At 43.5% G+C, this 25223-nt stretch overlaps 1 protein-coding gene across 4 annotated transcripts; it reads right to left on the minus strand.

The window, feature by feature from the left end:
• Positions 1-2752: 2752 nt before the first annotated feature.
• Positions 2753-25207, minus strand: CPSF7 (cleavage and polyadenylation specific factor 7). 4 transcript variants are annotated; one of them, XM_068556603.1, is made up of 10 exons: positions 25119-25206; positions 24373-24481; positions 17956-18174; positions 17011-17114; positions 16262-16407; positions 12947-13361; positions 12324-12442; positions 9896-10064; positions 9105-9272; positions 2753-4711 (listed from the first exon to the last, which is right to left on the minus strand). In XM_068556603.1, exons 2-9 carry the CDS (start codon positions 24424-24426, stop codon positions 9110-9112), a joined length of 1389 nt encoding a protein of 462 aa, XP_068412704.1. In that variant the 5' UTR covers positions 24427-24481; positions 25119-25206; the 3' UTR covers positions 2753-4711; positions 9105-9109. The 4 variants fall into 4 exon arrangements, with proteins under 4 accessions (XP_068412704.1, XP_068412701.1, XP_068412702.1 ...); XM_068556600.1 differs by having other exon boundaries at positions 16235-16407; XM_068556601.1 differs by lacking the exon at positions 25119-25206 and adding an exon at positions 25046-25085 and having other exon boundaries at positions 16235-16407.
• Positions 25208-25223: the final 16 nt, after the last annotated feature.

The raw sequence follows: 25223 nt of genomic DNA on the forward strand, positions 1-25223 counted from the left end.
CAGATCTGTCATCCTGACTGCTCACATTCGTCACCTGTGCCCCAAAGTCAGCATCTTGTCTCTCATTCCTCTTACAGATAATTGTCATCTTTCCAGGATGAGGCATGAGTAATTGGAAGGAACATATTCTAAACTTACCAATATTTTTTGGTCATTTGTTTTAAAATTTCAAGTTAATATAAAAGGAACACATACTTGTATTCTTTAAGCTGGAGGCATGTTGCCCTAAATGAGTGAATCATTCCCTTCTCCAAGTAACCATCTTTAAAACTATTTCTCATCTTGCATGATAGCAGCCATTCTTTAGCCCCAAGAAGCCATAACAGAAGCCACTTTAGGAAACCTTGAGCCATATGGCCCATCTGCTATCAGATGAACCCTAGAATATCTGCTCTTACTCAAAGTAAAAACTAATTGGCCTTTAAGAATGTCATGCTGGTTTTTAACTGCTTATTTCCTGTGATCAGGCTCATTCTCATCCTATGTAGGTTTCCACTTTCCAAAGCACTGATGCTTTTTCTTATTTCCTAACCCTCCGCGTCCTTGCCTAAGAGCTGCCTTTGGGGTCCACCCAAAGACTATTAATAGGTCTGATTAAGCATGAAACAGTAACAAAAAACCCAATAGGAACTTCCCTGACATTTCAATCAGATATCCCACTAATACCTTAATCTTCTGCTGCTTCTCACACTGCTTTTTTGTCTAGCCCTGCTTTGAAGAAATCGCTGGCATCAAACTGGAGAAGAACTCATTCTCCATGGCCTCTCTATTTCATTTAGAGTTTCATTGGTTAAGGTCCCCCTCCCAGCAACACAGAAAAATGAATGGGAGGCTCAGTTGAAAGTTTAGAGGTGGCTTATAATTCAAAGGGGCTTTAGAGATCAACTTAATCTCATCCCCAGCTTGGCAGGTTTAGAGATGAGGAAGTAACATAGCCAAGCATCATACAACTGGTTACTAATTTGTTAGAAACTTTGTCTTACGTGTCTCAATCTGGATCAAGTAAATTCCATTCCTGAACAGGTACCACGTGAGTATAAGAATGAATGATTGAAAATGGGGCTAAGATTAGAACAGGAAGTCCTCACATTTTCTTCATGGGTATCTGGAAGCTTAGCGCATTGTGTTTCCCAGGCGTGGCTCCATAGATGCTCATTCTTCTTACTGTTATTATTATTTTTTTGGCCGTGCCATGCAGCTTGCAGGATCTTGGTTCCCTGACCAGGGATCGAACCCGTGGCCCCTGCAGTGGAAGCGTGGAGTCTTAACCACTGGACCGCCAGTGTTGGAGCCAGCTGTGTGGATGCAGTTAGTCACACCAGAGTAGAACATCATACAACAGAAACTGAGGCAGTGGAGGATGGGAATCAGCACAGCTAGTCTTTCAGGGTTAACGTGTCAGAGGCTGTACTCACTGTAGTGTCAAGGGAAGCCACTATACCCCATACACACCTGAAGGACTAACATTCTGGGACAGTGAGAGGACTGAGCCAAGGAGCAGGCCCTGGTCACAAGAGCTGGCAGAGGCCTGCTAGGATACCCACACTCATGCCTAGAACTGTCAGGTGACTGCAGTGGTGGTCTCTAGGGGCTGAGGTCTGGCTCATTTCAGGAAGCACTCAGGAACACAGAGGTGACCGAAAGGTCATTCCCTTCCTATACTGCCATAGTAACCCCTAGGAGAAACTCAAGAACGTATTTGCTTTTCTAAACTAGCAGTCCTCACGCTTTAGTTTACGTAAGTCATCTGGAGCATAAAAAGGAGATTTCTAGACTTCAGAGATTGATGCAGCCAGGAAGGCATTTTAGCAAGCATGGCGCATAACTGAGATGCAGGCAACCGTGGAACTCAACTTGAGAACACTGGTTTAAGTTCTGAGAGGCACTCCAACTATTTTTTTTCCTTCAAGTTTAATAACATCATAGACCCTCAGGGAATTTCCCTTCTACTAAGGGTTACTTGTTTTTATACTGCTCTTGCCTTTACTGGTCTCAGCAACGCTTTATATGTCATCTGGTTGCTGGTTCATCTTTTTATTATGCTAACTCTCCTCTTGTTCACCCAACTTTTTAAAAAGCCAGCTTTCAGGAATCCCAAGGATTACCCCGCAACACTTCGCTAAGCTTTCTAATCTGTACTTCCTTATATTTAGATAGCAGTGCAGTCTACATAACACGCTCACATTTGTTATCTGATTCTTCAGATATCCCAATGTGGAAGGCAGAACAGCTATCATTTTCATCTTACAAACCAAAGAGACTGAGGTTGTACTGCTCGTCCACGGTTAGACAGATTTAGATGTGAAGGAGGCACTAGCCAGCGTATCTTCTAACGCCTAGCAGAGGACTCTTCCCTTTATCAACTTGATGACATCGCAACTGAACTGTACAAGGTAGGACATTTATTCTGAGAATAAATCTTAGGAACCTGGAAGGATAAAAGATGACTTGGAATTAACTAGGCTGTTTAGATGGCTAAGGAAAAAAGCTAGACCTCAAGGGGCACCTCCAAAGGTTCGCACGAGGTCTCCTAGGTGGTGTACCGCCCGCACTACACACGCCCACCGTGCAATTCCAGCAGAGAACTCGGGGATTCACTCCCCTCCCAAAGCCTCTGCAGCAGCCCGCACCCATGTCCCAGACACCTCAACAAATCTATTCAATGCAGAATCCGTGAAACAGCTCACACCCCATTTATTATTTAAAAATATTTTGTTACAAAAGGAAAAAAAATACAATGCAGTATAAAAGATTGACAGTGTCATCAAGTTTATTACACAATTTTCAACCTATTGGAAAGACAAACAAATCACCAACAACAGGGGGACGGGGCCTTGGCCTTTTTGAGGGTTGGGTTTTTTTCCTTTTGCTATCAGGAAATAAAACTAAAAATTGTGTCATTGAGTAAAAACAAAATGGGGAGAAAAAAATTCTCCGGGTAAACGGCTTTTCTGGTATTCTATATATTTTTTTCTCCTTAAACTGTCACCTTACTTGGTTTTCTCTACATTAAAAAGACACCCGGAGCTGCTCTCGAGGATAAGCACATCACTTAACGCTTGGCCGGCTGGGCGGGGTGCCATATTCTGAAGTGGAGGTGGGGATGGGGTTGGGGGACAGGGGGAAAAAAAGCTACAAACCTGTAGCCTCTGTCCCAAGGGAATGTGCCTCTCCAACCCTGGGGGCCTCCCTCAGTGACTGAGCGAGGGCTATGTCAGAAACGTGCAGGGAACAGAGGAAGGCTTCGGTCCAGCTCAGTCTCTCCCCTCTGAGCCAGAAGGGTCTCCAGCAACCCTACATCCCACGTGCCACGTTTCCTGTTCGATGTCACGTGCCCTACAGACGCACGCGGAAGTAACATCCGTCGCCCCGTGGGTACCGCAGGACTCTGTTGCTGCTGCTGCTTTCAGCAGCAGCGCCTCACAATCTGGATGTTATGGGAAAAGCAATTCCATTTGCCTGTGTGGAAAATGGCCCCCAGGGTGGTGGTCCTTAGAATTCTTAGCTGAGCTCGTTAAAGTCAGGCTCCACTTCTTCCTTGCTCCTTATGCGAGGCAGCAAGTACCTCCAGGCAGAGCGAGGGGAGCTATTAAGTCAAAATTCAAAAGGTGAAAAAATACCAAATTTGTGACTTTACCTACTAGTGCCAGGTTATCCCACAATAAGTAAAAGTATGTACCTGGAGGATGCAAGCCCATGCTCACATCAAACCTGAAAAAAGAAAAGCCTATGGAAGTAGGCCATATCCTGCCCAACTTGCCTCCTTCCCCACTCCTAGTATTTCACAAGGGTTCTTCACTGCTGAGGTCCGATGTCCCCGACTCCCAATGGCAGTACCTTCCTCTAAAACAAGGAAGCAGCCTTCTTGGGGGAAGGGCTCCACATGTGAAATGGAAAAGCCCCAGGGAAAGGGAACATCTATTGGAGCTGGTTATTGCAAGAGGCAACCAAGCAAGAAGCAGTAGAGGGTGGTAATTGGCTCTGCCAGGCTCCCCAGCAGAAAGCAACCTCATGGGCCTTCTCTGCTTAGGAGAGGCAAGCCCACTGAGCAGGCTGGGCAGCAGGGAGTTAAAAGGGTTTTAGCCCCCTGGGAGGTCAGGGAAACAAACCGTCAATAAGTAAGAGGGAAAAGCAAGAACAGGAGAAGCTTTCCATAAAGTAATTTCTGTTCTCATGGTCCCTCCTCAAAGGGCTGGGAAGGTAAAGGAGTTAGAGAAGTGGTACGTTAGCAAGGGGTTTGGACCCTCTTCGCCCCACCAAACCTAGTGCTGAGGGCAGGACCCTGGGCATATTTTGGCACACCCAGTCACTCTCCTAGATCCCACAGGGAGGATCCATTTTCTTTGGGAAGGATGTCTTCCCATCAACCTCACCACTGAACTGCTCCTGGAGAATCAGAAACTCATACGTTTCCTTGGACAAAGCACCGTTCTCTATGGAGACCAGGGACCTGGACATGGTTTCTTCCTGTCTGCCACCCTCCCAACCACATGAAGTCTTTAGGTTCTTTACCCTGGCAAACAGGAGTGGGACTGGGAGGGCTGCCAGGCAATCTTCAATCTTGTAGGGCAGAGGGTATTCCCTGTGGGTGTCTGGAAGGGGTTAGGGGCTTGGAGGAAGGGGAAGGGGTGGAGCGGCCTCCGTCCTTTAGTCCTGATCAAGGTGAGGAGATGCAAGTCCATTAAAAAAACATTTGCTTCCAACCAGACTCCTGCAATGAGAACATCAGAAGAGAAGAAAGAAAATACAAGTTAGAGGTTACTTTCTGATTAACAGGGGCTTATATAAATTATACTGGCATTTTCTAAAGTTAAAACGTATGAAGTAGGGGATGCAGACAGAGAGAATGCAAGCCTGGGAAAGTAAAAGACAGCAGCACTGTCTGGGAGTGTGTGGCACTGTGAGTAGTGAGGGAATGGCTGGAGGAGAACAGAGGAAAGAGGAGTGACATTTTACTTTAAGGTTAGGGGGAAAAACATAGACAATGAAATGAGGCATCAAAGCAGTTTGACTGAAAAGGAGACTTTGGCTGGAAAAGTATGGAAACTGCTACATTTCAAGAAAAGTTGCTCTAAGGGAGCATGGTGAGTTTAAATACTGTTTCAGAAAATCTATTCTGAGCAAGTCATAGCTTACCTTAAGGGGAAGGGGAAAAATCTGGAAATGGGAAGTACAATGGTAAGAAAACAAGTGTGTACATAACCAAACCCATTAACCCCCAAATACCCAAGAGGCCCTTGCAGGGAGCATGTACTTACACAAGAAAACTAAACTTTTTTCCTTCTTTTAAAGCAGCATACACATACACATAGAGCCAGAGATGTTCCAAGTACCACCACTCAAGAGATTCTAAGTCCTCCCCAGATGACAGGTGTGGGTGAGGGGCCAAGAAGCATACTAACACCAAGCAGGAGTGATGCGGTCAGGCCAGAGCAGAAAGCAGAGCACGGAGGTCAAAGAAGATAATCAGTAGTCACCATCCAAGAAAACTAAAAGCACGGTTAAGAACTTCTGCTGAGCAGTGAAGGACTGTTAAGCCACTTGTCACATCTCGACCTAACTTAAGGTCCCCAGTACACTCAGCCCTCTTTCCAACGTTGTAACATCAATCTGCAGGGGGTGGCCTGCTCAATCTTACCACACAAAATAGAACTGATAGCAAAAAGGAAAAGGGGGAATTAAATTCAGGCTTCGGATTTCTACTAATGCCCAAACTGGCAACATGGCCTATACATAAATGCTCACCCTTAATGTATGCACTTCTGTAACCTGGAGGAGCTATGCAAGAAAAAATACATCCATAAGCTGCCTGATCCTTCTACACTCTGAAATGGCACCATTTCACCCTGGGGTCCTCAGAATCTGTCATGGCCTCTGGTTTCTCTAAACATCTATGCAGGCAGGTATCTTTCTCATTTTCTGTAAGAGAAAACTAAAACCCTCAGTGACTCCTCAATTTCATATCATTTGGGTTTCCGAATCTTTGCATTAGATCAAAATTGAACAGAATGCTCAGTTTTCACTGGACCAGGAGGATAGCAATGAGGTGAGAATGACTATATTTCAAGCAGGATAATGTCCTAAAATAATGAGACAGCAGCCAACAACTACAAAAAGCCGAAGCCACAGACAACCTAAGAATATCCTCAAACTCCAAACCGTACACACATATACAACAAAAGAGATGTAATTTGGGAACTGTTGCTACAAAACAAGACTCAGAGGATAACTAATGCATCAGAAATAAACTACAGTTGACCCTTGAAAAATACAGGTTTGAACTGCGCTGGTCCACTTATATGCGGATTTTTTTCAATAAATGCGTACTACAGTACAACAGAATCTGAGGTTGGTTGAATCTGTGGATGGAGAACCGCAGAAATGGAGGGCTGACTATAAAGTTATACTCGAATTATTGACTACGCAGAGGTCAGCTCCCCTAACCCCTACACTGCTCAAGGGTCAACTGAACAGCACCCAATTCTTAGAGGTTATGGCTCCATGTTGGTGGTAATGTTTGAACGCAGACAGAGGACAAAGTGGGTCAATCAGACTTCAGGTCCCAGAGGTCGTGCCCATCCTGAGGAAAGATGGACAAAAAAGGCTGCTGTTTTTTGCTGCCCCTAGATGGAACATACCCTTTGCTCTCAGGGAACAGCTCTCCGTATAGTATAAATACTAGTATTTTCTAACTAAAAGGTATTGTACTCAGAGCTTGCAAAGTTATCAAGGTAAATGAGGCCCAGGCACCATCTCCTCAACGTGACATCTCCTAAGTCACAACTTGGTAACTGCAGATGAAGTTAAGAATCCCAGGATGAGAATGTGAGAAATGGACATTTTTGGGGGGTCAAATTCAGTTCTTTTGGACTAATTAACCAGAAGGAATCACCAACATATCTAAAGGGGTGACTAGGAAAAGTGGGGAACTGGAAAACCTGCCTCAAGAGTTAATTTTCCTCGTTTGTCATAGGCCTGCACCAGCCAAATGACTGTTTTCTAGGAACTACTGGGTTATAGGATGTTTCAGAGCTTTTCAAATTGAATCATCCTCATAATGGAAGAAAAGTCCCATTTTACAGGTGGAAAAAAAATGAAGCAAGATGACAGCTAAAGTCTCAGGTTCAGATGTTCAATCCCCAAAGTTCTAATGATCAGAGGATCTCACAATTTTTCTATCAAAAGGCTGTTAGGAGCAAAGCCGCCAAGAACAGTGACATGCAGTTACATGTTCCGACTACTAACCTATGTGGCCCCAGAGGTTATAATTCATGCTTTGCACAGACCAAGTACTACCTCCTTCGTCACTCTTATCCTAGTCAGCTCCAAAGGACACACACGGGGGGCTGCAGGATTGGGGGAGGGTGGTGACTGATACTGAACCTACAAGCAACACTAGCAACTGTGCTAGCGCAAACAAGGGAACTGCTGCTGCTGCTGCAGGAGGGACGAGATCCGTCACGGACCCACTCTACCCACCCTCCTGCCCACTCCCTGAGACTCAACCAGGCCAAAGCTGTTTAAAACTCCGCTTAAGTTAATGGCAGATGACAAACAACAAAGTAGAGGGCAGTAGCCAAACATAACAAGACTCCCTTCTTATTTGTTTAGTAGGTTGTCACTAGGCAACAGTTTACAGTCCAGCTACCGCTTGTGAACTACAGGCACTCACAAGAAAGGGGGAGGGTTTCTTTTCCTTTCTGCATCCAGTCATCCATCTATCCACCCCAAAGATACCAAGCAGAACTATTCCTACTCACCTTCCACAATTACCATTACTTCAGACCAACCAAATCAGCCAAACACCAAGGACATTATCCTAATGTACTTGATGTGAAGCCACAAAATTGAGAAGAGACCCCAAAGTCACCTGGGTCATGCAATAATAGCCTTCAGGAACCACAAACATACCATCCCCGCCAGAGTCTCGACTACTTTTACAGATCTCCAAAGAAACAGAGTCAACAACTGCTCTTGCTTGCTTATATACTAGAAACAATCTTTGTTGGAAGCTTGTTTTCAGTTGGGATTGCCGAGCTGGTGGGATGTAACCTGGAGCCTGAGAATGAAAATAACAGAGCTGAAGCCCCTGAACCAGCCAAGCCTAACTCAACTTTTCAGTTACTTGAGTTAATATAGTTCCCCACCCCTAACTCTCCTGCCTTTGTTTTGCTTTATTAAAAAAAAAAAAAAAAAATCAGTAAGTTTTTCCAAAACAAATATATCCTGCCACTGAAATATCCTCCAGTCTCTAAAGCTTTAAAGATAATTTTTTTTCAGATCAGCTTTCTCCTCTCTGACTAAAGTATCCTATTTTCAAAATCTTTTTAATAGATATCAATTCTTAAAAATCATTAATGTTGCACCTTGAAAACTTACAAGTAGGCAATGGTCTTACTTTTCTGTCTTGGCCAATTTTCCTGATTTTTTCATTTGAAAGTTTGGTGGGGTTAAAGTATAACAATGAGGGACTTCCCTGGCGGTCCAGTGGTTAAGACTCCGTGCTCCCAATGCACGGGGCACGGGTTTGATCCTTGGTCAGGGAACTAAGATCCCGCAGGCCACACGGCGCAACCAAAAAGAAAATAAATAAATAATAAATAAATAAATAAAACATAACAATGATAGTAACAATAGCTATCATTTATTGAGAACTTACTATGTGACAGGTACTATGAGTGCTAAATGCTCTATATGGATTAGCTCACTGAATACTCAGCAATCCAATGAGACAGTTGCTTTTATTATCTTCATTTACAAATGAGGAAACTGAGGCACAGAAAGTAATATGGCTGGAGGAGCTGGAATTCATAACCTGGCATCTACCTGCAGACACTGTGTTCTTAGCCATTAAGCCATGTTGTCTCAGATACCAGGTGAAAGCAGTCAAAAAACAAGCAAGAAGAGCTTAGTCTCAGGTCCATTTCAGGGTGAGACTCCTCACAAACAAGGGAAAACCTGCCCTCCTGAATTTCTGGTTACCTAAATAGGAAGTCTTCCCACACCCTTTTCTTGTTTTAAAAGGAGAGAGAGAAATCTTTACTATCAGGAATTTTTCTTTCATAAGAGATCATCAACCAGCCAGCAATGGGGCTTCATCCCACCTTTCTCAGTGGTGCCGGTCCCGTTCTCTATCCCGGTGTCTCTCGTGCTCTCGGTTCCTTTCTTGGAAGTAATCATCATGCCGATCTTCGTTATGAAGCAGGTCCCGGTGCCTCCTGCTGCTTTCCCGGGACCGGCTTGGTGACCTCTCTCGGGACCGATGTCTTTTCCTATTAGAAGGATCCTTTTCAGCCTCACTCAGAGGGCTTTCCCCATTCTTTCTAAGAGTATTGTGTTTTGGTGTCTTCTACTATTTGTCTAAACCACTCTTCTGTTACTCTATCATGGCCCCTAGTCTTTTTTGGAAAATTAATAGCAATTAAACTTGTTGAGATCTTACTAATGTATCAGGCACAGTGCTAAGAGCTTTACATGCATTATCTCACCTAATCTTTACAACAGGTCTGTAAGATAAGTACTACCATTGTCCCCTTTTTAAAAGTAAGAAAAATGAGGCTGGGAAAGTTGAGTAACTTTCATATTCAGGGTCATGCAGGTAGTTAGGAGCAGGACTGGGATTCAGATCCAAGAACGTATGGCTCCAAAGCCCATGTTCTGAACTACATCAGTCTTTCTTCCTAAATAAGCCCACTGCCTCACCAAACACAGATTTCAGACATTACAACATTTATTAATGTAAACGCTTAATTTTTTCCCCTTAAAGACATGAGGGCTAGGTCTGCTCTTTCAACTAGGTCCTTGCCAGATACCCTGGGCTCCTTTCCTCCCCCTGCCAATCCCTGGAAGAGTGCTGCTCAGGGCTGGCAGGCTGCTGAAGCAATCATCAACTCACCTGGATGAGCTCCCGCTGGCACCCACACTGTAAGACTTGGCTTCAATGCCATGAAGACAGTCCTTAAGAGAGGAGATGAGGACACGGCAACGCTCATCATTGGCGACCCGGGACTGTTTGATAACAGCAATGGCTGTGAGCAGCGTCTCAATCGCGTCACTGTAATCCCCTGACAGGGGATGGATGGGAAAGGCCAAGGATGAGCAGAGGCAGTAAACTAACTGATGAAAAGGAGAACTCAGGAGGACACAAACCAAGAGTAACTAGCTGTCCCACAGAACCACGGTAAAACGGATGAGGCAGAAGTGGCAGGTATAAAACTGTATGGCACCTATATTCTAGTGGTCTGGAATCGGACAGATACCCTCAGATACTGCTAGTGGATGTATAATCCGGCACGTCATTGTCTGCGGGCTATCAGACAGCATCCATTAAAATAAACAATGTGCATACTTTTTGACCCAGCATATCTAAAAATTTTCTACTTCTGTTCACAAGTATATAATTTAAACAATGTTTGTTTCAGCATTGTTTGTTGTATTAAAGAATCAAAAACAACTTGAAGTTCCTTCAGTAGGATTTGGCTATATAAATTATGGAACATTGGTTCTACAGAATACTACATAGTCGTTAAAAAGCATGAGGTAAATCTGTATGTAAACAAAGCAATCCATGTAAAGCACTTAGCACAGTGCCAGGCACACAGTAAGGGCTCAATAAACGTTAGGTATTAGTTGATGTAACAGATGTCCAGAATGTATTTTTAAAAAGCTGTGAAACAATATTCCATTTTTGTAAAAACAATCAAAATTACATATATATTTTGCTACATGCACAGAAAAAAAATCTAAAGGACACTGAATTGTACAAGGTGGTCTTATTGATGGTCCTCGTACGGAAGCCTTTCATTTATTAACACTGCACATTTCTGTCTGGATTATTTTAAATCTATAACCAAATACATATATACATACAAGTAACATATATCTAAGACATGTATGTTGTGTGTGTGCGTGCGTATATATATATTATATATGCACACACACATATTTTTAATTATGCTGCCATCAAGAACTAGCTCCTTCATTCCTCACATCTGAGCAACGTTTGGACTCAAGGATAGTGGTCAGGGTGGGTACTTGCACAATGCTTTTCCAAACTAAAGCTTTCTTAGCATTAAGGACAAGACAATGCAAGGAAAGCATGAAACCAGGCAGGGGTCCAGTGACAGCGAGGACTGGCAGCTTCCTCTGTGCAAGGCAGTTAAGAACAGAACAGAGACTGTGAAGGACCTGCAATTCTGTGGAGATCTAAGAACACCAGGATTTTGGCTCTACCAGAGTAGGGAGTTTTTGCCTATTTTGTAGGCATTCAATAAATATTTGTGGTTTGAATGACTGGAATGAGAACAAAACAAAGGGAGGAGACAGAGGTTCAGTTATTGATCATCTCAGTGTGAAGGAACGGGTGGAGAAGAACAATGTTTTTCTTTATACTCTGTATATCTGACTTGCTACAATGAGCATAGATTACTTTTTAATTTAAAGAGATTTACTCAGATGTCAATGAAGGTTTCTGGTGGAAAAAAAAAGAGAGAGAAAATATACATACTTTCTGTCTTTCGTCCACTCTGCATTCAAATTTTGTAGTCAAAGATGAGAAATTATGGAAAACGGACGATAATAGAGTTAACTTATTTCTTAGGAGATCTGACAATCTATATTTACATTCATGTAGGAAACTCACAGGAAGGAAGTGAATATGATTAGTGCTATAATGTGAAACTTGGACCAGAACCCGGAAACTTCCTATGTTCTCTTCTCTTAGGAACCAAAGGTTCTGTTCCCCTGGTTCTCAAAGGCATGGCTTCTGGTTCTGCCCACTTAATACTGACAGCAAGGCAAAAGTTAGTTGTAAGGGTATATTATGCCTTAAGATTGACACCGAACAGACTTGTCTCTTTCTAGGATAGGTTACATGGAGGCCACCAGCTCTGCCTCGATCCCCAAATGTAATCAGATTCCATATCCACCATCATCATCAGTTCTAAAAACCCAAGGTCTACACTTGGCATTGGACTCATTACATAGACACTAGATCCACTGATCAACCACTGAGATGAAGATCTCCGTGAGGCAGGAATTTCATTCTATAACAAACACCACAATGAGATAGTATTAGTTATTTATATTCTAGGCACTAAGTTGGTTTTCATGGGGCAGGTCTAGACACAGGCTAAATAAACAGCACCAGTGGAGCTCCCCAAAAGCCAGGAAACCAGGTTACCATATTGCTTTTCAAAATGTGCCACTCTTGAGAATCTACTAGTGCTCCAACTTTATCTTGTTGAATTTCTTGCCAATGGAAATGACAAAACAATGGAAAAACGAAAGGTAAGGAGAAGGCAGCAACGGTAAGGATGAGTTACCTGCACTGGCTCCAGATACAGCTTTGGAAATGGCACTGCTGGAAATTGCTCTGTTCCGCTTCATGATCTCTTCAAATTCTGCTTCACTCACTGTAGAGGGCGGAGGGCCCGAATCTCGGCTGCACACAGAAATAATACCACTCCTGACTGCCCACACCCCTTGTTAACTTTACCATACTCTAGAGTACTATGCTATTTAACTATGCTCTCCTGTATAATGTCTTAAATGGTTCTCAGCCTGTTCACATGTTTTATATGTTCACGTTCTCTTCAAAGACAGGATTTATGTCATATACTTTTGTAATTCTGGCATGACCCAACAGTGCTAGACACTCATAGCATTCCTAACAGTGACTTACAGCACTCCATTTAATCAACTGCCTTAAAAAGGGATACGAAGGACATGGTTTGGGTTGAGAGGTAAGACACAAACAAAATACCAAACAAAAACATTCTCTAATAGTTAACTATTTCCCAGGACTCAATACTATGACAACAGTTTCCACAAGGGAAAACACAAGAATTCAGTGCTCACTTACTTCCTCAGGGAGAACAAAATGCTTAAAACACTGTCTACCCCACTATGCCTGGCTCAGATCTGAAAGGAACAAGATAGTCCTTACCTGCCATGGTGGTTATAGGGTGCCGAGGCCTTCATGTAAGTATCTGGTGGAGGCCCCACTGTGGCATTTGGTGGGGGGAAGAAGGCTGGATTGAGGTGAAGGGCAGGTGGGATGGCCCCAGGGGGAGGTACAGCCAGATGAGGAGGTAATCGAGGAGGAGGGGGCATGAGATGCTGGTAGTGGATGCCAGGAGGAGGAGGAGGGACCCCAAAGCTTGAGGAGAGAGGTGGTGGGGGTGGAATTGGGGGTGGGGGCAGACCCATCAGGGGAAGGGCTGAAGGAGGGCGATTGAAGTAGGGCAGCACACTGGGGGGCTTATCCACACGGGCAGATGAGGGTACAAGGTTCTCAGAGGGTGTGGCCCGTCCATCAGCAGAATCACTAGAATCTCGGGAGTGGGCCCGTGGAGGTATTCCTATGAAACAAAACAGAATTACTGTTACTGCCCAACCTTTAAACATAACCACGGGACCAGGTCATCCTTCAGCAAGTCATCTGACACCATAATAAGGAAGGTGACAGGTAGCTGAGAAAGAAGGTAAAATCACCTACTGTTTTTCTTTGGCCTCAGAAAGCTCAGAGGCAACCTAGTTAAGACATAAACCCAGGAAGCAAAACCACCCTAAATTCTGTATGTTAAAGAATGCTCTTTATCTAGAACTCTCAGTGCTTCACATTTAAGTCACCCTTAGATTTGTTTTCTATTTTTAAATGCAGAAGGATCCTAATAACCCATGAGAAAATGACAGTGCTGAAGTATGTTCATTACTGTTCAGCTGGATTCAAGCTGATTCGAAATCCCATTTTCTCTGGTAGGAGTTCAGGGACTCTTTCCTTAGACTAGTAATAGTTAACCGTCTTTATCCTGCTATATACTTGAAATTTTCTCTTTGCCATGGCTCTTTGGCCAGGGAATTTGGGGGAAGGGAGGGAAGGGCAGGGGATGGATAACACTTCCTCCATCCAAGTACCAAAACTGGTAACTGGGATGGGGAAAGAGCCGCAGAACAAAGAGTAGAAGACTGGAGGTTAAATGAGAAAAAACGGGAGACAAGCCAAGGAAAGATCTGCCCACAGAATGAGCAGATGGCACACAGCGGACACCAGGGACTCCTCGCAAAAGCCTGGTACAAAATATGCCTGAAACCTGGGAAACTCCCCCTACATTTCAACAGCCCAAACCCTCTACCCCACAGGGCAGCCTACTAGGAACATCATCGTGGAACGGTGGTATGGTGTTGTGCAAAACAGGGGCTCAGACATGTTTGTATACAGCTGGAAACATGGCTCTGACACCGTCAAGTCATTTGGTTAAACTTGTTTCCTCTTTCCAATTTAATAGTCTACTCTAAGCCTGGTTAATGTGGAATCCAACAGAAGAATGTGATCACATGGCCTTTGGAGTCTTGGAGGTAGAAAGATGCCATTAGGAGACAAGTGTGGACAGAAAGAAGAGTGCTCCTTAAACAAAAACTTGTTAGTGAACACTAACTCCTGATGAAAGCACAAGGTGGAATTAATGCCCTCGGCAACGGCCTTGGTTTCTCTAATACAGTATATCACCAGTGGCTACCACAGCATTCTCTTGCTTTTCATGTCTCACACACATGTCAACGTGCTTCTTCCCTGAGTTCTCTCAAGCTGAAGAAAGAAGAGGTATTAGCAAGTGTAATCCTCTGAAAGTTAGCTACCTTCCCAGCTACTGTTCCCACATTAGCAAGGGTTCTTTTTGTATCTATGGCCACAAATCCCGAGAGTAGCAACCAGTGTTAAGCAGACTAAGTCAACCAGCTATACTTAGTGAATTAACAGAGCCCAAGTCCATCAACATGACAGCGCAGAAAAACACCACTCAGTCAGCACCATCACTTCAGCAAAGAAAGGTAACATCAAGGAGTAAACAGCCAAGTGGTGCTAGGACTGTTAGGTGCTCAACGCAGCTGTAAAATTATACATCTTAAGAAAGTTAGAAGAGGCGTGAATCATAGAAAGACTCTGAAACACAATGGACTTTGAAAATTCAGGTTATCAAGGAAGAAAAGTATGTGCCTTCTAACCCAGAGCAATAGCTCACACCACTTCCATCTAGGCTTTCCATATAGTTATAAGAACATAGTTGTTCCTATGCAAGAGTTGAGTGGCCATATTTCCACCTTCAATCAACCTATCCAAGGTCCCAGTGGACTACCCAATCAATAAATACGAGGCACTATTTTGAGAGCAGGACCTAAGCAGTGACAGAAAGTGGGTAACGAAAACTTTGCCATACCCCCACTGTAGTAAAAGGAAAGTAATGGCAGTTGACTGTTTCAGGCAGGGCCTTGCAGGGTGGCTGCACCTTCTGAGGTCAGGACAATCCAAGGTTGGTCCCCAGGTTTCGCAGGTTCAGAAACTTGATTTTAACAGTTCACCCAGGGGTGACTGGACCCTAGGAGATTGATTCACACTATCCAAACTCACAAGAGACTGATTCATAAACCAGAATGACAATTTATTAATTTACAATGAGAAATATAACTGCCAAGCAGACTGGAATACTTGTGTCGGCTGGTCAGCGCATTCTCTTCCCAGTAGGAGAGCCTAGTTGGGAAACCAAATTAGTATCAGAAGGTGGCTTGGTGAGCACAGGGTCAGAAAAAAGGGAATAAGGTGAGCTTAAGGCATACTATCATCAAGCTAAGGTAGTGTGATGCAACTTTCTTTACTAATGGGAAACACTTGCCAAGCAAACTAAAATCGCAGGTAATCGAAAGGGTACCCACCCCCCTGGTCAATGCTGGAGAAGCACTGTTAAATTCTTACTCTCCAGCACTCCTCCTGGTCGATTCCTTACAGAGCACCCTTCCAGTGTATGTTTATGACAAGATTACAGCCATCTTTATGCATCATATTTATATTTTATGGTGGTTGCTTCTTAATAATTTATAGAGACATGTCTTACAATTAAGCCCATTTGCTATACACTTGATTTTTTAGATAGGAACACGTACATTTAGAGTTGACAGGAACTTTATATGTTGTGTGTCTAGTTCAAATGGGGAAGTAGGCCCTAAGCAGTAAAGTGACCTGCCCAAGGTCACATAATGAGTTAGTGGCAAAACTGAGCCATAACCTGAACCTACCTAACTCCTAGCACATGAGCCTTGTTTTTTGGCTTACCTACTGCCATGCTGCCACCCATAATCACCACCACCCTCTCTCAAACTCTTCCACATCGTAGGCCAAGCCTACACCACAGAAAACAAACCCACAAACTTCCCCCCCTTCATACAGATGGTCTCCACGTACCCCCTCTTGGGACTCGGACGCACTCACGTTTCCGAGCCTGTGCCTCAAACTGTGACAGGTTCTGGCGGGTGGCTGGCCTCACATCCACTTTTTCTCCATTAAGAACTTTTCCTGGCAGAAGTTCCAACAATTTGTGGACAGAGTTTTCAGAGGCTACCACCACCTCAGCATACCTTGAGGAAGAAAAATTAAAAACGAGTGAAATCTACTAGACAACCAAGAGAGGAACACAGAAATTCTCTTCCACTTTTAGTGAAAACTGGTAAAGCCAAGGATACCTTGCTAATATTTTTTTTTAAAGATTTTTTTGATGTGGACCATTTTTAAACTCTTTATTGAATTTTTACAATATTGCTTCTGTTTCATGTTTTGGTTTTTTGGCCGTGAGGTATGTGGGATCTTAGCTCCTAGACCAGGGATCGAACCCACACCACCTGCATTGGAAGGCGAAGTCTTAACCACTGGACTGCTAGGGAAGTCCCATTTTTTTTTTTTATCTTTCTAATATTAAACACACAAAACTACTAAAAACAAACAGGTGTCATGCTAAAATTTTCCTATTTATTTCAAATTAGAAATCAGCTTTCTTTGCCTCTCAATGGATGGATGTTCTCCTACACTGCAGCTAGGTCCCCATTCTAAGGTGGTTTGTTAAAACCAAGGCAGTACACTGGGCCAGGGGTGGGAGGGATTAAATTACAGGGCCAAAATAACAGTACAGATCTGTCATCCCAATGGTTACAAACTAAAAGGGGCTTCTCAAATCCAGACCTCACCCTTTGGACTGGCCATTTGCTCGATTCTCTGCAAATTTCAACTCCACCACATCATAGACTCCTACAGAGCGAATAACCTGGATCAGCTGCTGGTCTGTGGTCCACTGGGGCCGGCAAAATGGAAAAGGAAGAAATGTCAAGAGCTACACCCCCCTCCCCCAGAATGTCCCAAACCCTTCCCCCAAACCTAGGATTCTAGTCACAATCATGACCTCCCACAGGAAACCCAGAAGGCCATCAATATTTCAATTAGAGCAAGTTTTTCCTATTGTCCTCACCCATACAGAATTCCAAAACCACCCACCCCTGCCCCAATCCCCATCTTTGAGACTAAGAAAATTAAAACCTATTTTAACTTTGACTGCCACTTGGGCTGGCTGGTCATCAGCTCAAACAGTGATTACTAGCAGCTTTTAGTTATAGATCTGATAGGCTAGAGTTGATCACTGACAGCAACTTTCCCCTCAGTATATACATTTCTTAATTTGAAAACACCACCTCCCATCACCAGCCCAAAAACATGTCATACAATAACTTTTGCAGAACAACAATCACCACCTACCCCGAGCGTACTACAGCTATCAAGGTCTTTGCTCCCTCTCACCCATCATTATCATAGGACCATCTAATGACCACCAAGAGTTCAAGGTGTTCACTCTGAAATCTCATCCCACAGATGACCCTGGCAGACATAAAAGCCCCAGGGTCAGGGGCGGTAACAAGATGGCAGAAAAAGCAACTACCCACATAATCATTGCTTTCTTCGGCACCAGTACGTCCTCAGGATAGTTCTCTTTCAGAGATCAATCCAACCTGATCCCAGGAAAAAGAAATCCAACCCCATCAGAGCACAAAACAGTGCAACAGTGGTTTTTGAAAATGCCATCTCCTCCCAGTGCTCTCCCTCCAGCCCACCCACAAGCCTTTTTGGTTACCCATGCTCACCCAGGAGAAACTGCCCACATAGACAGCAGCTCGCCTATTACGCAGGCCACTGTAGGTGTAGAGAATTGCAGGGGTCTTGTTATTGGGCTTGGGAGATGGCTCCTGGCGAACAGGAGGTGGCGGCTCAGTGCTGCTGCTTCTGTCATCTGAGGGCTGTGAGGTGGCTGTCAACACGTCATCATACAGGTCAATCTGATCTGTGTTGTTGAACTCTGGGTCCTAAGAGACGAGGGGTTGGCAAAGGTGGGTTTGAAAACCTTTCATTTTGTTTATTCTATTTTACTCTAATTTACTTACAATCCACGGTCAAATATTTTATAAAATATACAAAACTTCCTCGTCCTACTCTAAGAAACTAGGAGGAAAAACTTCCCCATGTAAAACAATTTTAACACTTAATTATACTTATGTAGGTGTTTCTCCTAAGACCCTGTTAGGAGTCTATAGTGTTTCTAGCTTTAATCAACTGTGAGACTCAAAAGGTACACGATGATTAAACAAGCAAACTAAGAATGCACAGAGATGCATCTGCTACTGCTATCAATGTGGCCAGCTTCTCAAGACCACATCTAAGATACACTAATGAAAATTTATTTTCAACATCTTATGCTATTTCCAAAATCAAGAGTTACACAAAATTTACTCTTCTACTTAATAAGAAATAGAGTAGGGCTTCCCTGGTGGCACAGTGGTTAAGAATCCTCCTGCCAATGCAGGAGACACAGGTTCAAGCCCTGGTCCGGGAAGATCCCACATGCCGTGGAGCAACTAAGCCCATGCGCCACATCTACTGAGCCTGCGCTCTAGAGCCTTTGAGCCACAACTACTGAAGCCCGCGTGCCTAGAGTCCATGCTCCGCAACAAGAGAAACCACCACGAGAAACCCGTGCACCGCAACGAAGAGTAGCCTCCGCTCACCGCAACTAGAGAAAGCCCATGCGCAGCAACGAAGACCCAATACAGCCAAAAATGAAAGAAAGAAAAAAGAAAGAAGGGGGGGGAGGGGGGAGGGGGGAGGGGGGAGGGGGGAAGGAAGGAAGGAAGAAAGAAAAGGAAGGAAGGAAGAAAGAAAGGAAGGAAGAAAGGAAGGAAGAAAGAAAGAATTAAGGAAGGAAGAAAGAAAGAAAGGAAGGAAGGGAGTGTATTTACTTAAAAATGGAAATCAGGGGAAAAGCATGTTAAAGTGGGAACCAAAACACAAAAAAGAATGGGAGTTACTGGTTTAAACTCTTTGATTTACATGAATGATTTAGAGAAGCTCTAAAACTCATAGTACATAATCCCATCTTTCCATTAACCATCAAAGAAATATAAAAAATAAAATAAAAGGGAAGTGAATAACAGGGGGATTTTCCATTATAAGTTCTATTTCTCAAATGACATGCGGATCCAATACATTACCATGACATTTATATGAGACATCTTTGAGCAATACCAGAGATGTCCAATGATACACAAAAACAGTGAAGTTCTCTAAAATATAAAGGTCAGGAAGTAGGACAAGCACCGATATCATAAGCTGTGTTATAGTAAGCATTCAAATATGAACGTGTATTCTGCATGATAGGCAAAATATACTTTTTACCTATGTGATATATTACTGTTATGGACTGAATGTTTGATTCCACCCCACATACACTGAAACCTTACTCCCCAGTGTGATGGTATTAGGAAGTAGGGCCTTTAGGAGGTAATTAAGAGGAGATGAGGTCTTGAGGGTAGAGCCCATGAAAGGGATTAGTGCCCTTATAAGAATCAAGAGAGCTTGCTTGCTCTGCTCTGCTCTGCACTGCATGATGTGAGGATACAAGTTGGCAGTCTGCAACTGAGAGAGGCTGCTCACCGGAACATGAACTTGATCTCAGTTTTCCAGCCTCTAGAACTGTGAGAAACACATTTGTTTATAAGCCACCCAGTTTTTGTTACTTTGTTACAGCAGCCCAAGCTAACACTTATACAAAAAAATCCTAAAATCACAAGAACTACTACTAAGGGACCTTAATGTTTCAGATTTTGCAATGTCATTATCTCAGAGAGGATCTTTTTATTTTAAGGATCAGACAAGCATATTTTTAGGTAACATTCTAAAACATCCAAACAGTGCTAAAGAGGATACTGCCAAAATGAGAGATACAGGGAGACGTTCGGAGTGTTTTAGGGAAACTATAGCTCATTCACGTCATTGCTGTCTTTTAAAAACAGGAATAAAGAAAGAGCCTATACTAAGGGAATAAAAGAACCTGTATTAGGTAACTTGTTTAACTGCCTGAAGGAGAATCATTTCCCCGAATGCAACTCAGGACAGGAAGCTCCAGTAACTTTCTCCCTTCAATACCATCACGAGAACTGCTGATCCTGAACTTCGACTAGAGAGAAGAGACTAACTACAAAATGCATTCTTAGACCTACATACCATCAGAAACTTCTGGAAACAATCTTTTAGTTTCTCAGTTTACCTGAAGTACAAGGGAAGGACATGCACACCATGATAATACTATTGGATTGTTCTGGTATTGAGGGGGAAAGGATTCTACTTCCTGAGGCATGTAAATAGCTTCAAATATTACAAATATTCTTAAGAAGCCCCATAGGAGAGGAGTTTGAACCTTGTAAAAATCTCACAAAGAGAATGGCAAAAGGGAGTAAACTTTTTAGGGGCAACTTAAAAGCAAGAAAAGGAATCAGTGAGGCAAATAAGCACAGGAAAACTATTTTAGGTAGTCAAACCTATAAATAAGGACCTTGCATAAAAAAGGATGGGTATGTGAAGAACAGGGAGAAGCTAACACTGGAAAGCACAGGGCGGATAATAAATTAAAAAGGTGAAGAAAGCTGTGACTAATAACTCAACATTTTATGTGTAAAATATTTCACAGCCTTGTATCTCAAACAGTCTTAACTCTAGACAAACCACTTATTTGTTTCTTCATGTACTACGTATGATTTGCCCTTGTAGTTCAAGGTAGAGAAGGAACTTAGAAACCACTCAGTCCTCTTCAATGCTCTAATCCTTGGACAACACTACTTCACACTTCAAACCAGGGTGCCTTTATTTATTTATTTTTTTTTAAATAAATCAAGGATTGTGAAATGGAACTTAAAGGGACTAAGGAAACACACCATCTTGGATGGTCAGTGGAACCAAACTGGAATTCCTTCTGTGCAGTATCTGTGATTCAGAGATGTGTGTGTAAAAGTTGTAATACAAAAATTATTGCTGATAATTGGGTAGAGAACATGCAGACTTGGGCAGCTCAGAGATCAAACGTATCACCAGGAAATCCCCCATACTGTAAGCCTCAGCAAACAATCTACTCTTTCAGGGTTCCTTAGAGAATATATATGACAGACTCAATCCTGGAAGACCCTGGTGGATGGATTACCTTACCACTTTAAGAAACACAAACGGATTCAATGAATGCAAAATTGTCACAAGATTCAAATGGTCTCTCTGTGCCACAGAGCCTCAGTTCAAAGAAGTTTGTGGGAACTATTCTGATGCACAGACCTGTTGAGGATTCTGCTGAAGATTTTATTGAAGAAACAATGTATCAAGTTGTGTTTGGATTTAAATTTGCTAGCAACATCAGTTCATTTTACTCTTCAGTTGCTAAGACAGAAAAACAGATAGGTCCTGAGGTCTTGCAGATTACCAAATGAGCTGGTGTTTTACTCAGTTAAAGAAAAATCTAATTCTACAAATTAAGTGAAAAATACAATGTTTTACAGGCATTGATGTCGAGGGATTCATTTCAGGGAGCTTAAAAAAGAAGTATGTATTTAATACTGAATTAATACCACGGACAATTCTGCGTTTAATAGCATAGGAATAACTGTGATTGTTTCATGAAGCCTCTTGGTCTACAAAAGAGAACTTGCATGATTATGAATTTAAATGAGAACTTCCCCACCTGTCTGCTCAATGTTCCTACCTGCCAGCCTTTTTCCTGATATCTAAGGGGAATAATAAAGCTTAGGATTTATTTTTCTCAAAGCAACCTATTTGACATAATTTTCTTTTAACTGTAACCAAAGCCCAGTTTTTGGCTTTGTAATTACCATTTCCACAGTTCTCACCTCACACTCTCCTTCCGTCACTGTCCACTGCTCTCAACCACCAGGAATGGAACCTCTTTTGAGCAAAGAAATCCATTTTTTCCTTTGATCTCACTACTTCTAACACAGTGCCTAGCAAACAGAAGTAGCTCAATAAATACTTGTTGATAAAAATGAGGAAAACTGAGCATATTGTGCAAAGTGCCTGTCTTAGCACAAGGAACAGAACAGAGACAAAACACTCAGCAGGATGGCAGCTCTCAGTCTCTTTTCTAGTTGTTCTCCCCAGCCTAAGAAAGCAGCTGTGAATCCTAAGATTCCAACTGTAAAAGGAGTGAAGTAGCTCTGCAAAAGAGGCTTTTGCAGTACATGTTTTAAGAGATCCGGGAGTCAGCACGATAGGGTTCCATCTAGGAACAGTGCTTATTTTCCCCGGGGAGCAAAGTACACGTGACAAGGTTCTTGTGCATGGGTAAGCTTGGGGTGAATCAATAACATTCTTATAACATTCTAAAACACAATGTGTACTCGCTGCCTTCAGTCTAAGCTTGCTTCTAACAATCCTAGCCGAACAGAGCTTTTACCACTCCTTTAGCAGCCTCCAAAATATATTAAAACCAGCTTTGCTAAAAATTAACTCACCTGTGGGGAAAAAAGCACCCCTCCCCTGACCTTCCCCCAGACATAAGACATTCAAAATCTATACTTTCTTCAACTTACTAAGTATCAAATACTGTCCATTTGATATAAATGTCTACTTGATTTCACACACCATCTTTGGCCTATCTTAGACCCATAAAAAAGTCCTGTTTAACTAAAGAGACCAGAGAACAAATTGTTGAGGCCAATGACTTCTACCTTGACAAAGCAGTGACCACTGGATGAGGTCTATGTCTTGCCTATGACCTACAAGCTGCACTGCTTAAGAAATTATGGAATCTCATTTCTCAGACCAAATGTCCCTGTGGTCAAGGACCCTGTTCTACCCATTTCCCAAAGTGAATCAGCAGCACCGTTACCAACCCACAGATAAGGAAATTAGGGGCAAAGAAGTTTTTACAATTAATAATTGAAAACAACTAAGGGAGCCTTCTTTTCTTGCCATCTTGTACTAAAAAAAAAAAAAAAAGTAAAAAGTAGTAAAGGTCTGATTCAAAGTAATATGAAAAACTCAGGAAAACAATGGTTTGTAACTAAATATTCTAAACCTTTCTTTTCATCCATAAATAATTATGACTTGTTTGAAATTTAAAGAAAAATCTTCATGTATTTAAGTTAATCAGCAGCCACATGTCCATGACTTCAGTTTGCCTGAGAAGACATGGGAAAATGACTAACTTACGTCAAGTGAAAGAAATGGCATATATCAACCTCTTCTGTTGCTTCATAGCAAAGTCAGGGTCCAATCAGAGCACTTTCCTTCCCTACCCTATCTTTTTTTATTCTCTTTCCAGGTCCTGACATGTAGTCATTGAAAGATGCCAATAGGAAGAACCAGCTTACTCGAGCAGAACAGTGCTGAAAATAATCCAGGCAAGATATTAGGAAGTTTCAAATAGAGATTTTGGGACACTCTTGAGATTTGACCTCAAGAGCTCAGAAATGAACTGTATATGAGATTATTGTTTCAAAGGAGATTACTGTATCATATTTCTTGACATATCACATAGAGACCAACAAATCCAACTTAGAGTATGTGACTGGGTCTATATCTGCGCTTCATAACTGGTTTGTCCAACACCTTTACCTCCCCCCACCAAACAAGCAGATTCATCAATAAAATTTATTACACTAAAATGCCTATGGACTTCTCAAGCCTGGAGTCAAGCTACTTCTGAAAGGAAGGAAGATAGAAAACAACTGGAATGCAGCTGAAATTAAACGTTAAAGTTATCTTTTATACTGTGCCTCTCACTGCCTTATGGGGGAGGAGACTACATTTCTCCAGGGGCAGTTTGAGAGAATCTCAAAAGAACAGGTATCAACATCATCCTCATGAATACTATAGCAAACCTAATTCTGATTTTTAATTTTGGTTAGTCTTCGAAGAGACTGACATCCAACTTTGGCTTCCTGGGGGAGCAAGTTCCACAGGTTGATTCATCACTCTATTAAACCTAATTTTTATTTACTCTTAAATCAAAGCTTTTAAAATTAAACCTGGAGGCTTAAGTTAACATAAAGTAGAACGGTCAGAAATCTTGGAAGTCTGTGCTAGAGGGAAAATTTTAGATCTGACAGAGGGGTGTTTAGACCTAGAAAATCTTCAAGGACTGACATAGCCTGGAACCACAGCAAGTCTGGTGCAAGTGATTCCTCAGCTGATACAGGAAAATCCCAGTGTTCCCGATGACCCCTCACCTGATTGAACTCCTCGTCAGCATATATATCAATCAAGTCCACTCCTTCTGACATGGCTCCGGAAGGAAGATCTCGAGCCCGGAAAATGGACAGGGCAAGAAAGATACCACTGCAGTATCCAGAAAGAAACAAGAGTTAGAAGGCATAAGGGTCCCAGGGTGGGATGAGGGCATTGGTTGCCAACCTCCCGTCTCCAGAGACGCAGCATCCCGGCAGCCCGAGCTCTGCCCCACCCGCTCCGCTCCGCCCCGCCCCGCCCCGCCCCCGGCCTCGCGCCGCCCCTCGCTCTCCCAGGCCACCGGGGCTCGCGGGGCTCGCTGCCCATCACCCTCGGGCCCGACCGGAGCTGCGCCGCAGCTGCCTGGGGCGCGACGAGGAAGTGCAGGCCTCTGCTCCTAGGGGCCCTCGGATGGCGCTGCGAAGAACGATCGCGGCGAAGCCCGCAGCCACAGCCCGCCGCACCTGCCGAGGCCCCCAGCGGCCCCGGCTAGAGTCCCTGCGGGTGCCGGAGCTCCAGCCACCTCCGCTCCCCACCCAGGCCTAGTCCTCGCCCCCCCGGCTAGGCCCGCCGCGCTCCCTCCCCACAGACCCGGCCCGACGCCCTCGGCCCCCTCCCTCAAAGGCCCGCGCCTCCCGCCGCCCGCCAACTCCGGCTACCCCAAACTCAACCGACCCCCTCCCCGCCTCAGCGGCGTCCCCGAGCCCTCTTCCGGCCCAGCCGGCCCCCGGCCGCGCGCCCCCGTTACCGGGAATATGGCGGCGGCGGCGGTGAGTCCGGACTAGGCCCGAAGCGCGCGAACCGCTCTCTGCCCCAGGTCCCCCGCCGCCGGCGTCACACGCACAGCCACTTC

This window comes from Eschrichtius robustus, chromosome 11 (assembly GCF_028021215.1).
Source record: "Eschrichtius robustus isolate mEscRob2 chromosome 11, mEscRob2.pri, whole genome shotgun sequence".
NCBI lineage: Eukaryota > Metazoa > Chordata > Mammalia > Artiodactyla > Eschrichtiidae > Eschrichtius > Eschrichtius robustus.